The sequence below is a fragment of the Chanodichthys erythropterus genome, chromosome 19 (assembly GCF_024489055.1).
Source record: "Chanodichthys erythropterus isolate Z2021 chromosome 19, ASM2448905v1, whole genome shotgun sequence".
NCBI classification, from domain to species: Eukaryota; Metazoa; Chordata; class Actinopteri; order Cypriniformes; family Xenocyprididae; genus Chanodichthys; species Chanodichthys erythropterus.
In genome coordinates this window covers 5,948,410-5,962,466 of record NC_090239.1, presented here as the reverse complement: position 1 = coordinate 5,962,466, position 14,057 = coordinate 5,948,410, and the positions used below count along the sequence as shown (strand labels likewise).

General features: G+C 35.4%; 1 protein-coding gene across 1 annotated transcript in view; it reads left to right on the top strand.

Moving 5' to 3' along the window:
• cdh12b (cadherin 12b) overlaps nucleotides 1-13,673 on the top strand; it is a 111,551-nt gene extending 97,878 nt beyond the window's left edge. Inside the window, exons 10-11 of the mRNA XM_067368772.1 lie at nucleotides 2,359-2,610; nucleotides 13,150-13,673. Of these exons, the coding sequence (XP_067224873.1) occupies nucleotides 2,359-2,610; nucleotides 13,150-13,673 (776 nt within the window). The remainder of the gene's footprint in view (nucleotides 1-2,358; nucleotides 2,611-13,149) is intronic.
• The last annotated feature ends 384 nt before the right edge of the window (nucleotides 13,674-14,057 follow it).

Genomic DNA, 14,057 nt, shown 5'->3' with positions numbered 1-14,057 from the left:
GGTGACAGTTTCTGCTGAAGGCAGTTCAGAAAAAAAGAAAAAAAAAAGAGATGAAAAGGGGCTACCTGTAACATGCAAGATTTTCTTGAAAATGCTCACCCGTCAAGAAAATGCGGTCAGCATAAAGTCACGGTGACAGGGTCAGCTGGGCTAATCAGAGTTCATAACCAGCAACTTGCAGCCACCATGATGCTGACAAAGTCTTTTGACAACATGTCATTTCTCTGAACATTAACACACCAACTATATCCCACTAATTTCCTAAAACACAAACAGCTACATTGTTTATTGCTGTTAACCTTTATGGCTAGAGCCTGGGGGTTTGCTATAAGGAAAAAGCTCTTGTGAAAAACACTATTTCATTTTCAGTGTTGAGGCAACAATCAATGCTCTCTCTGTTCTCTGAATCTGTTGTGATATGAATCAGTTTGTTCAGGAGGCAGATTCACCTTAAAGGGATAGTTCACCCAAAAATGAAAATTACCCCGTGATTTACTCCCTCAAGCCATCCTAGGTGTATATGACTATCTTCTTTCAGATGAACACAATCGGAGTTATATTTAAAAATATCATGGCTTTCCCAAGCTTTATAATGGTAGTGAATGGGGTGTGTGTTTTGAAACCCAAAATAAATGCAAAACTAAAACTATTTTAAATGGATAAATCACCCCCCCACATCATTTGATTAGAGACATGAAAATGTCAGATTCTGTTGGAAGGGTTTGGAAGAGAGATGGAGTAGCCTTCAGGAAGTTATAAATCTCAGTCGACCAGCAGTGTTACAGTAGGTCATCAGAAGGTAGATTGTGAAAGAACTTCTCTACCTCCTGAAATTATTGCAGATAAATGTTCAGGTTCAAACCATCTCCTCACAGAGAAAAAGCATATTATTTAGACACCTGAGGGGGATTCGGAACTCAGCTGTAGTGTAATATCCCTGTTGAACTACTATGCGTAATACACTAAACACTGAATATTTTGCACTATAAAAAATCATGCAAGAGAGCTCCTTGTGATACACAAAATCATTTGTATGAAGGATGCAGCGGTTACGGTAAATCAATAACAATCCTTTATAATGACACAATTACGCTTCCTGCGGAGCTCTAGGGCTGTTAACAAAGTCACCAAACAATCAATAGTTGTGTGCTAGCTCATCAGCAATTTCAATTTGTGATTTTCTGTTTTGGGGGTATTATTTAGACATGAAGCTTAATAAAAAGGAAAATGTATTGGTAATGTTGATAATGTTATCTTCCCTTGTTGCTTTCTGAGCCCATGCAGTGTGTGTGTGTGTGTGTGTGTCCTCCTGGGACCCGGGAATAGACTTCTGTCCTCTGTAGTGCACATTATATTTTAGTGATTTTCTCTGACATGATACATGTCACAGTTGTAAACAGCACATTCAGGGCTTTGCAGAGATACCAAATTTTAAGAGGTTTCGCCATGACAACAACAACTTCTTGGTCTTTAAATATGACTGAAAATGAAAATTAGCACTCTTATGGAAATATGATAATATTTTGTAATTATCATTTAAATCGGATTCATGTTCAATTTGTTTGTTATAAATCAACATCTCAGGAAAATAGGGAAAGAAATTATACATCAATATTCCTATTGATTATTAGATATTATTATGGAAATGTTGGCAATCATTATTCCCATTATACTTCTTTTTTCATTACATATTGCTCCAGGAACACATTAATATGCGAATTAGATTCAGTGTATAGATACATTGTATTGAATGGGAAAATCCATGTATGACTATTTTACCTACACATTGCATAAAGTAAAATGGTATATCAATTAATTCCATTATATCTTTCATAACATAGTTGAGAATCATCTTTATACAAAGTTTGGTTAAAAACAATCCTGAAGCCTAAAAATTAATGGGTGATTAAAAAAAATTAATCATTTCATGCAATGTTATAAGTCCTGTTAGTCGCATAACATATGAATAAAATATAATTTTTCAAAAATGTTATTTTTTCATTTGTTTGTGCTCTAAACAATATAATGACGTGAAAAAATACTAAATTTCATTTTTTTTTTTTCTGGGTCTCAGAGGATATATATAATTTAAAATCATATTAAAATATTTGTAATAAATATTATATATATATATATATATATATATTATTATAAAACATTATAAATATAATAAATATACAAAAATATGAATGTAAAAATATTAATAAAACAAATAAAATGTTATAAAAATAGATAATAATAATGATAAATAAAATATTAATTTTACTAAAGAATCTGTATACTGTTCCAAAATGGCCAAAAAATATTTTGCACAGAGAAGTCTTAAAATGTCTGTTGTTTTTTTTTGTCTTTCCCCAGATAACACTGCCGGAGTCGTGGCCCTGCGTGGTGGCTTTAAACGGCGGTCTCAGGAGATCTACCACCTTCCAGTGGTGATTGAGGACGGTGGCCTCCAGACTTTGAGCAGTACCAGCACCCTCACCATCCGTGTGTGCGGCTGTGACATCGATGGGTCTTTATTAACATGCAGTGCTGAAGCCATTTTCCTCCCTGTGGGCCTCAGTACCGGAGCCCTGATCGCTATTCTGGTGTGCATCGTCATACTGCTGGGTAAGCGAACATCCATCCATCAGAGCATATGACAGAGAGCTGCCTGTTCAGACACCATATACTGAATGTAATCCCAACTCAATATGGAGTGACAATACATACTGCAAAGCAAAAGCTGCCAGGATCTTATTTTGAAAGATAACTAAAGAGACTGTGATAGTGTCTGTCATAGTACAGGCACTTCTGAATCACATTATTTGGCATTCTATGGAAGCGTGTTTTCACCACGAAATAAAAAAAAATAAATAAAGATAATTGCAATTGTTTATTTTTTTTTTAATCTCACAATTCTGACATTTTTTCTCACAATTGCAAGTTTACATCTCACAATTCAAACTGTTTTTTTTCCTCAGAATTGTGAGATATAGTCGCAACTGCGAGTTATAAAGTCAGAATTGCATAACATAAAGTCACAATTTTGTGTTATAAAGTCAGAATTGCAAGATACAAACTCGCTAATAAATTCTTTTCTCAGAATTGTGAAATCATTGACTTTGTGAGATCATTGACTCTGAATGACTTTTTTTTTAGAATTGCAAGTTTATATCTCGCAAATCTGAATTTATACCTCACAATTCTGAGTTTATAACTCACAATTGAGTTTATATCTTGCAATTCTGACTTTATAACTCACAATTGTGATTTTATATCTCGCAATTCTGACTTTATATCATGAAATTCTAACTTTATAACTCGCAATTGCAAGATTATATCACACAATTCTGACTTTATAACTTTGAGTTTGTATCATGCAATTCTGAGAAAAAAAAGAGATAAAAAGTCGCAGTTACCTTATTTTTTTATTTTTTTATTTTATTCAGTGGCAGAAACAAACTTCCATAACATTCAGTTATCATTTTGAAAATTATTTTGCAATTTGAATCCAATTTGGTGTAAAGAATATTTGACAATATTTATATGATCAAATAATGAGTCCAGAAATAAATTCTTCCAGTTTATCAGTCATGGAAGGTCAAATGTAGTACTCTAGGTCAGGGGTCACCATTCCTGCTCCTGAAGGGCCGGTGTCTCTCCAGAGTTTAGCTCCAACCCTAATCATACACACCTGAAGCAGCTAATTAAGGTCTTGCTAAGCATACTAGAAACTTCCAGGAAGGCGTGCTGATGCAAGTTGGAGCTAAACTCTGCAGGACACCGGCCCTCCAGGAACAAGTTTGGGGACCCCTGCTCTAGGTCATCTGGGTATTCTATGCATACAGAAAATCTGCATACTGTGGACAGTATACACACTACTCTATATACTAATTAATGTAGTATTCAAAACAGCATTATTTTTACAATATTATTTTGTGACGCTATTGGTTTGAAAATTTCACACTTACCTTGAACTAAGTCATGAAGCACATTTGCAATTGTTTTTTTTTTTTTTTTCTGTAATATGACATATTTCAAATTGAAAGCATTTATTAATTAAAAAAAAATTATATATATATATATATATATATATATATATATATATATATATATATATATATATATATATATATATATATATATATATATATATATATATTGATTGGATCATGAAAAGTGCAAGAATGAGGCAGTTTTGTTTGAGGGGAAAGTTTGAGAAATTTTGCTACACCAGTCAAAAAGGAAAGTGATTATGATTCTTTTTTTATTACTTGAAATAACATTCACTAATGAATCATTCACAGCATGTCCATGAACGTGCATTTAAAAAGTATATTTTAATTTAGATTTCATGAAGACTTCTTTCAGCTGGCTTTAGGCTCTTGTTGGACTCCATGAACTCTATAGGCCGTTCTGAAACTCTCTGGGATGGTTTAATTAAAACACACTTGTTAATTAAGCCCTTGTATATTGGCCATTCTAGACAGGTAAGGAGGAGGATAGTTTGATAAAGCGAATAAGCAAGGGTTTAAATGAGCCTTGTCTTCGCCCATCAACGTCATGGTGAAAGCCCTAAATCTCTGAGTGTCATTAACATCAGATCGCTGGCTGAATTACTCTCTGTGTTAACTTAACCCCTGAGGTCTAGACGTGGAAATCTCAGGAGTTATAAACCCAGTTCATTTGCATACGGGATGTGCGGGGTGTTGGGGTGGAGGGGTGAGGAATGAAGTGGAGACTTTTATGGCCTCGTTTCCATGGTAATTTGTGTGGGCTGGCTGGTCATTAAGTAAGAGCGTTCTCAACAAAATGAGGTTAGCACTTGGCTGTCCTCGAATGAACCTCAGACACAGATCTCAGCATGCAGTACACTGAAGCCTTTCAATCGCAAATGATGTGTGTGTCCACTGGACTGACACTTAAGCCTATACTTCATGAAAATTACATCGCGCAGACTGTCCGTGAGCTGGAACGGAGCGTGGACAATCTGCATGGTATAATTTGTGTCATCAGCGCAGACTGCAAGGTCAAAGATGTAGAAGATAATGAAGTGTAACTGAGGTCATCTATATTCTGATGGATGGATGGATGGATGGATGGATGGATGGATGGATGGATGGATGGATGGATGGATGGATGGATGGATGGATGGATGGATGGCTTTTATAAATCAATTAACACTGCTTTTGTCATTTTTTACAAGATGGACAAAATTTGTCACCAAAAATTCATTCGGTTTAACCAAAATTTCGGTTTTACCGGATGACACTTTTGGTTATACCGAATGACAATATTTTCAAACATTGCTAGGTTGATATCTAGCTAACTAGCAAAACAACAAATGTTACATTTAGCACAAGTTTTTAAAATATTACAACATTTTCCATGTTTTATAGCGGTTGTACAGAATGACCTGATGTTTCAGGACATGTGTATGATCAGGTGAAAACATGAATTTTTCAAATAGTTAAGAGAGAGTTAGTTACTTTGCTTCACAACCATGTGGTCCTTTGCAAGTGTCTGAATGATGTCACATCCTGTCACATGATATTGACCGCATATATTGGTTACTCCAAATGACATCAATGAAATTCATTTTTCTGGGCATTTTTTCTCATAACAAAGCAACGACTTCTACACATTTTAAGATATTTTAATCACAAATGAAATGGCTGTATTGGCCTTTGGTTGGTTAAACCGAATTACCTTTTAAATACCTCTATATGTAACAAAATAGAATTAAAACCTTTTGGATTCAGTAAAAGAGATCTAGTTGTACTACCTTACATACTTTAGATGTCATATCTTTGTTTTTTATTATTATTAAGGCCTTTGGAGGAAAAAAAAAAAAAAAAGACCCATCATGTCATTGACTCAAAATCATAATAATTATCCAGAAATCCTAAAAACATAGATCCTTACGCATGTTATCACGTCCGTCAAAAACTTGGGTGGGTTGTCTGTTGGAATATTAGAACCAAAACATCGACAAAACACTTTCAAGGGTATAAATCACTTCAATAAATACTTGCTGGCTAAGAAAACAATAATTACCTTACAATTCCTGTGTTTTAAAATCCACATCATTTGAATATCACAATATCAATATCTGTCAAAAAATAACGTGCACAATACTAGGTTTTTACGAGAAGCAAAAGTCCAGCGAGTACACGCAATTCCTCGAAAATCCACACAGTTGACGAGCTCTAACGTATTGATTTGTTTAGATGTCGTTATTTTAATACTTCTCTTCTCTGCTATTTCAGGTTCGCATTCATGTTTTTCTCTCCTCTGTCTCCATCAAATTTCAACTCATTTCCTTTGTTTATCCCTCAGCATTGCACTTACAAAGGACACTAGGCTGGATTCTTCTCTTTTTAGAGTAGAGCAAATTAAGTTGAATCACAAAAGAAGAGGGTCAGACTGAGACCTCAAATACAATTTAAGCCTTCCTGCATTAGCCATTATGGTTGAAAGAAAACTGGAATGCATTGTATTAACAGAAGGAGACATTTTAGAAGAACATTATTTACCTTTTGCAGAGTTGATGGGTTACTTTTGACATTAGCCATATTAAAGTTGACATGAAATCAAAATCTAATGCAAATCTTATTGCTTGTATTCCAAAAAAATAAAGAAAGAAAGAAAGAAAAGGAAAATTTTGTTTTTGTAAGAACTTGCTCCACCTCAGAAATGGTTTTCCTTTCCTTTCACAAATCCCTCTTTAAAGGGATAAAAAATAAAAATAAAAAATGAAAATGAAACTTCTCTCATAATTTTACTTGTAGAATATTGGTATCCAAATACTTTTGGTTCATGTTTACTTTTACTGTAATTTTTATCCATACAATGGAAATCTATGGAAGCCCGTTTCCGCCACTAAAAAAAAAAAAAAAAAAACGCCACTTAAAAAAAAAAAAAAAGCCACTAAAAAAAAAAAAATGTTTAATTGCGACTTTTTATCTCAGAATTGCGAGTTATAAAGTCAGAATTCTGAGATATAAAGTCACAATTGCGTGATAAAAAGTCAGAATTCTGAGATATAAAGTCGCAATTGCGTGATATAAAGTCAGAATTCTGAGATATAAAGTCGCAATTGCGAGTTATAAAGTCAGAATTCTGAGATATAAAGTCGCAATTGCGAGTTATAAAGTCAGAATTCTGAGATATAAAGTCGCAATTGCGAGTTATAAAGTCAGAATTCTGAGATATAAAGTCGCAATTGCGAGTTATAAAGTCAGAATTCTGAGATATAAAGTCGCAATTGCGAGTTATAAAGTCAGAATTCTGAGATAAAAAGTCGCAATTGCGAGTTATAAAGTCAGAATTCTGAGATATAAAGTCGCAATTGCGTGATATAAAGTCAGAATTCTGACTTTATTTCTCGCAATTGCGACTTTATATCTCAGAATTCTGACTTTTTCTCACTACTGTGAAACGTTATTTCTCACAGTTCTTACTTTGCTTGCGTTTCCTTTCATTGCGACTGACCATCAGGATTACTGCTTTGTTATTATTATACATTAAATAGAGGACATCATAAAGGATTATTTCTAGCGCCGATTTACCAATAAAGAAATATTGAATTTACTGGAGGAGACACATATAGATTAGTCTCCGGACATATGCATTACGCAGGAATATGCATATAGAATGTTTCCACGGTAACCTTGTACACAGCGTTTCAAGGAGAAAAAACAGCTTTTACTGCCATCTAGTGGGCTTAATACTAAAACAACCAATACCTATCATGTTTCATTAACTTTGCAACTCAAGGGTAGAAATAGAATCATGCAATTCTGCAAATTACAGTCGAGGTATTTGGACAATAAAAGTTGTTTTTAACAGAATGGATACACTAATGAATTTTACACGATAATAACAATATCATAATAATCATAAGAAGAAGAAGAATCAGCTGTGGCGGAGGCGCAATAAATCAGACAAAGCTGAAGTGGCACATTTTAATACATCCAACAGCTTCAGACTTCACTGCAGCACGTCTATCGTTGGATGCGCTGTTACAGACAGAGATACTGACCATCAGTTAATTGCGAGAAAAAAAGTCAGAATTCTGACTTTTTATCACGCAATTGCGACTTTATATCTCAGAATTCTGACTTTTTATCACGCAATTGCGACTTTATATCTCAGAATTCTGACTTTTTATCACGCAATTGCGACTTTATATCTCAGAATTCTGACTTTATAACTCGCAATTGCGACTTTATATCTCAGAATTCTGACTTTTTATCACGCAATTGCGACTTTATATCTCAGAATTCTGACTTTATAACTCGCAATTGCGACTTTATATCTCAGAATTCTGACTTTTTATCACGCAATTGCGACTTTATATCTCAGAATTCTGACTTTTTATCACGCAATTGCGACTTTATATCTCAGAATTCTGACTTTTTATCACGCAATTGCGACTTTATATCTCAGAATTCTGACTTTATAACTCGCAATTCTGAGATAAAAAGTCGCAATTAATGTTTTTTTTTTTTTTTTTTAGTGGCTTTTTTTTTTTTTTTTTTTTTTTTGTGGCTTTTTTTTTTTTTTTTTTTTTAGTGGCGGAAACGGGCTTCCATAGAAATCAGATGCGATTTGGTTACCAAAGTTTTTCAAAATATCTTCTTTTGTCTTCTGCAGGAAAAATAAATAAATAAATAAATAAATGCACACAGGTTTTGAGCTACATGAGGTTGAGTAAAAGATGACAGAATTTTATTTATTTTTTTCTCTGGACTATCCATTTAATTGTTCTCGCTGTATATACACCACTTCCAGTTGTAGAATGACCTTGAGTCATTTCACTAGGCTAATCTTCACACCACTGAGAAAAACAGTCAATCCATCTTTTAACATACTGTAATGTGACAGCTTGTGTTTAAGAGACTGCTGCAGAGCTCTAAAGACTGACCTGTCTCACAGATACCGGCAAGCACCTCTCAGCATCACTGCGTCCTTGCTAAGGGTGCCAGCCAGGATCACAGACAGCACAGAAAGAGAACACATTGTCGCACTGGAGATAAGCCATTATCGGCGCTTCATTTGTCAGACTGACCCATTTCCCGCTCCACGGATGCAGTCATGGCAGACAGAGCAAGAGATCAGCGTACCGAGGATGAGGGCTTATCAATCTCTAACCTATCTCCTGCATATTCCAGTCAAATCACAAACACTGACTCACAAAATAGGCTACATGTCTGACATGTTTGAATGGTTGAGAGCTGCAATGCAAATATATGTCACTTGGGGGCACTGTCATCTCACAGACACTGATGTAGACTGTTAGACTATATAATAACAACCTTGTTGTTTGTTTTATAGCAGTTTCCTCTAATTTGATGCATACTAATAAACATAGTACAGGTGTTAACTTATGTACTTAGAAATTTCCTGAACCTACAACCTCTCCACATCTCCATTACAGGCAAGCACAGTGTGAGACACAGTATGTATGTGTTCATCATGGCTCTGTTCCAAATCATAGTGAGCTACTGCATTCTAAGGCCACATAGTAAATTAAATCTATCTATCTATCTATCTATCTATCTATCTATCTATCTATCTATCTATCTATCTATCTATCTATCTATCTATCTATCTATCTATCTATCTATCTATCTATCTATCTATATCCATTCAGGAGTAACAGTACGCAAAACTGACAGTTCAGTACGTACCTCGGTTTTGAAGTCGCGTTTTTTTTTTTTTTTCTTCATTTAACTGGTTTACTGAACAAATTGTGTCTCGGTCTTTAAATGAAATCAATTAATTAAAGGTTTCTTAAGGATAAAAAATATCTCTGCTAATGCTGTGAACTATATTGAGAGCCCTTACTATAATATTAAATTCATAATATTAAAATAGCCCAAACTATTAAATTCAATTGCTATTTTGTTCAACACTCAAATAACAAAGCGTAGCCTATGCAAACATGAGGCAGTTTTTGCATTAACTTTAAAATCAAATTATAAAATGATGTCTTTACTCCAATTCGTTGTTGAAATATAATCAATTACACAGTTGCTGTCATTTTCATGACAGATTTATTTAAACATACATTAAATAATCAAGACATCACTAACAAGTAAAGTATAATGAATATATATGCAAATATAGTGCACATATTTAGCGAAAGAGTTCATTTCTCTAGCGAACTAACAAGCTGTGGCCACTGAATGACTTGCCTGAGGTAAATGTAATGCTATTTGACATTGTTTACAAGCTCTTTTATTGACGTCTTTTCACCATCAAAACACTGATTGAGCGATTGCATGAGATATCATATGTTTCAGTAAGTTATACTGTATCTTTCAACATACTTTCAGATGTTCATACATGATTAGTAACTAGCATTAAAGAGAAAGGCATGATCACGTTCACTCGCATGATCAACTGAGGTGTCTATACAGCGATCTGTCTATTGTTCGTTGAGGATCTTCTGTGGCCAGTCAATATAAAATGAATGACAAAGCAAGAAGATGGGGTTCTGAAATAGTCACACACGATGGGTGAGAGAGTCCATCAGATGGAGGGCACACATTACTGCTGCAGCTTTCATTCCACGTCTAAATGATGACTGCAGTCAGGAGCTGTTTGCCAATCATGAAAAACTCTGACAAATGAGGGGGTTGTCGCCTTGATTGAATGAGGAAGAGTGTTTCCACTGGCCTCTGTCGTTTTTCTGCCTGCCTCACTCTCTGATTGTACAGACAGCATAATGAGGACAATTTGAGTCACCCGTAGAAAAATGAATGGGAGAAATCACAACACTCAATACGGTGGCTATAGGAACAGAAGACCCGCATTCTAATTATTACGAGCTAACTGTCTCTTTTTTTCCCCTGTCACATGCATATTGGCTTGACTAGCCTGAAAATATAATATAATAATATAATAGTTAACTAAAATAACTAAAATGTATGCTATCATTGTTTTCAGATTGTATTAACTGTTTTGTGCATATTTTTTTAAAGATGCAGTCACATTTACCACTCGAGTCATTTCGATAGGAATCCATGTGAATGGGAATTTTACACAAAAGATTTTGCTATGTCAATAGTCAATAAGCCTTTTTGCCCACAAAACATTTTACTGAAATGTTGTTAATATGACCTTAAGTCATGTGATAATGATTTTCATTATTCAAATTCAGAGAAAATAATAAAATATTACACATTGACTCCACACACCAGCCACTTTATTAGGTACACATGCTTAACTGCCTATTAACGCAAATATCTAATTAGCCAATCACATGACATGTAACCCAGTGCATGTAGACATGGTCAAGACAATCTACTGACGTTCAGCATCAGAATTGGGAAGAAAGGTGATATAACAGACTATGGTTGTTGGTGCCAGACAGGCTGCTCTGAATATTTCAGGAACTGTTGATCTAGTGTGATTTTCACCCATAACCATCTCTAGGGTTTACAGAGAATGCTCCGAAAAAGGAAAAATATCCATTGAGTGCCAGTTCTATGGGTGAAAATGCCTTGTTGATGCCAGAGGTCAGAGGAGAATGACAGACAAATCTGCAGCAGCTGCGTGATGCTATCATGTCAATATGGACCAAAGTCTCTGAGGAACAAGGCGTTTCCTGCACCTTGTTGAATCTATGCCACAGATAGAAATATACAGAAAATCGCTCCCAGAAGGAGTTGCTGAAATCCTGTTGACATATTTTTCCTATTTTAGTTCCAGGAAGAGAAAACTCAATTTTAAAAGTGTATAAAAACTTTATGTATTTATAAAATGTTTATCTATATTTATAAAAAAAAAAATATATATATATATATATATATGTATAAAAGTGTATCTGTATATATATTTTTTTGTATTTATGTATAAAAAGTGCATAAAATCTGATTTATTTGCCCACATGTGACTCATATCGGTTTTCCCCATGACAGTGTGAACATTACACCACATGGAATCTGATCTTTTCATTTCGGATTTGGGCCACTTCCATATGTGATACTAAATCCGTTTTTACATCACTCGAAATCAGCGTTCGTACTTTTATATACCCAATGTTATCAAGACAGTTGCGAAAGGTAGTCAGTAAGGAGGGCAGTGATATCAAAACTCATTTCTCTATTAGCAAAACATGAAGGCTTGTATCATAAAAGTTTGAGCTTTGTTATCATAAAATCTCAGCTCTTTTGTCACATCAGTCTTTATTTTCCATATTGCTTCCACAGCAGATCACACTATAACGCGTAATTGCTTACTTTAATGCCCTCTGTGTTTACTTCTGTATGACAGCGTGCTGTGTGTGTTGCCAAATCTGCGATTTTCCCGCAGAATTGACCCTTCGCCAGGAGTTTGATTGACAGACGATCTAACCAATCATAATGCCGCCATTTTGTCCGACAAAGCAGTCAGGGGAGTTAGCAGATTAATATATGTGGAACTTGAAAAATGGTCTTTCCGCGAAATAACATTCCTTATGTTTTTCATTCATGTTTATTTGATGCTATAAATTAACTAGTAGGAAGAGATGATCAGTTCACGAGCCACTTGAACTGGGGCGCTACAGCGATCTGTCACAACACATTAAAGAGCCACAAAATGGTATTCATTGTTTAAATTTCTTTAAAAATGACAACATTTGAAATTTGAGACTTTTCATATCAAAAATAACCAGTGTCCTCTTTGTTTGTATTGTATGTGTGGCGAGAGATCGGCATGGCTTTTTGGACATAGCAACAGTAACTTACTTTGCAAATGGTCTTTTGGGTTACTTTTTCACTGTTGCTGCGAGTTGTTTTGCAACTCCATGGGTTGAAGCAACCGTAGTATTTAACTGGGATTTTTTACCGGGATACCCCACAGAACGCAATTGGGCTAGTTTTGAACTAGTTTTGAGAAGCAATTGAGTGGTAAAAACCTGGCATCCCCATTTGTATCGTTCTTTTGTGCATACAGGTCAGTTCAGAACCATGATCTGTTCACACTGGAAATCTGATTTTGGCTATACAAAAAAATAAAAAAAAAATAAATCAGATCTGAGCAAAAATCAGAATTTAGCATAAACGCTTGCAGTGTGAACGTAGCCTTAGAGACCTTGTTTTAGCTGCACATTCTGATAGCATCCTTGTTGATGTGAAAAAAAATGGTGATAAATTTAATTTCTGTTTCCCGCAGTGATCGTGGTACTCTACGTGGGGGTTCGGCGGCAGAAGAAAAAAGAGACTCTCATGACGTCTAAAGAGGACATCCGTGACAACGTCATCCATTACGATGATGAAGGAGGCGGCGAGGAGGACACGCACGCCTTCGACATGGGCACCCTCCGCAACCCCAAAGTCATCAAGGAAAACCTGTTTCGCCGAGATGTTAAGCCAGAGTTGGGTTTGTGTCCACGGCGGCCAGTAGCCTCGCAGAACAGCGCTGACATCAGCAACTTCATCAGTCAGAGGCTGCAAGAGCACGACGGTGACACTTCCGCTCCGCCATACGACTCGCTGGCCACATACGCCTACGAGGGCGAGGGCTCGGTGGCGGAGAGTCTAAGCTCTATAGAGTCTTTGAAGGGGGAAACGGAGGAGGACTATGATTACCTCAACGAGTGGGGGCCTCGCTTCAAAACCCTCGCAGGGATATTTGGAGAAAGATCAGAGAGCCAATCAGACGTAACATCCAGCACCACCACTGAAAACAAACACTAATGTTTTTTGTTTTTTTTCCCCCTTTCTTTTCTTTGCTTTGAAACAAACATAGATGTGTGTTTTCTTTTACAAGATTTCATTATATTATTTTGTAGTGGTTCTTTTTGACCTTTTTCTTTTTGAACTTTTTAGTTTGCCTTGATTTCATACTCAAAACAAGAGAGGATAAAGGAAGGCAGAATAAAATGCAGCCTTTGGATTATCTGTAAATGAATGTTGGAGGTTTTTGGTCATATTTATTCAGCTTTGCTTTTCACAAAAAAAGAGAGAAAAAGAACCACATAGAAGATGCAAAATTTTTCTGACATCCTTAAAAAGTGCCTCAATGGAGTCGGTTTGTTATTCTTCTTTTTATGGTTTAGCTTTGTTTCGTCACCCTTCTTA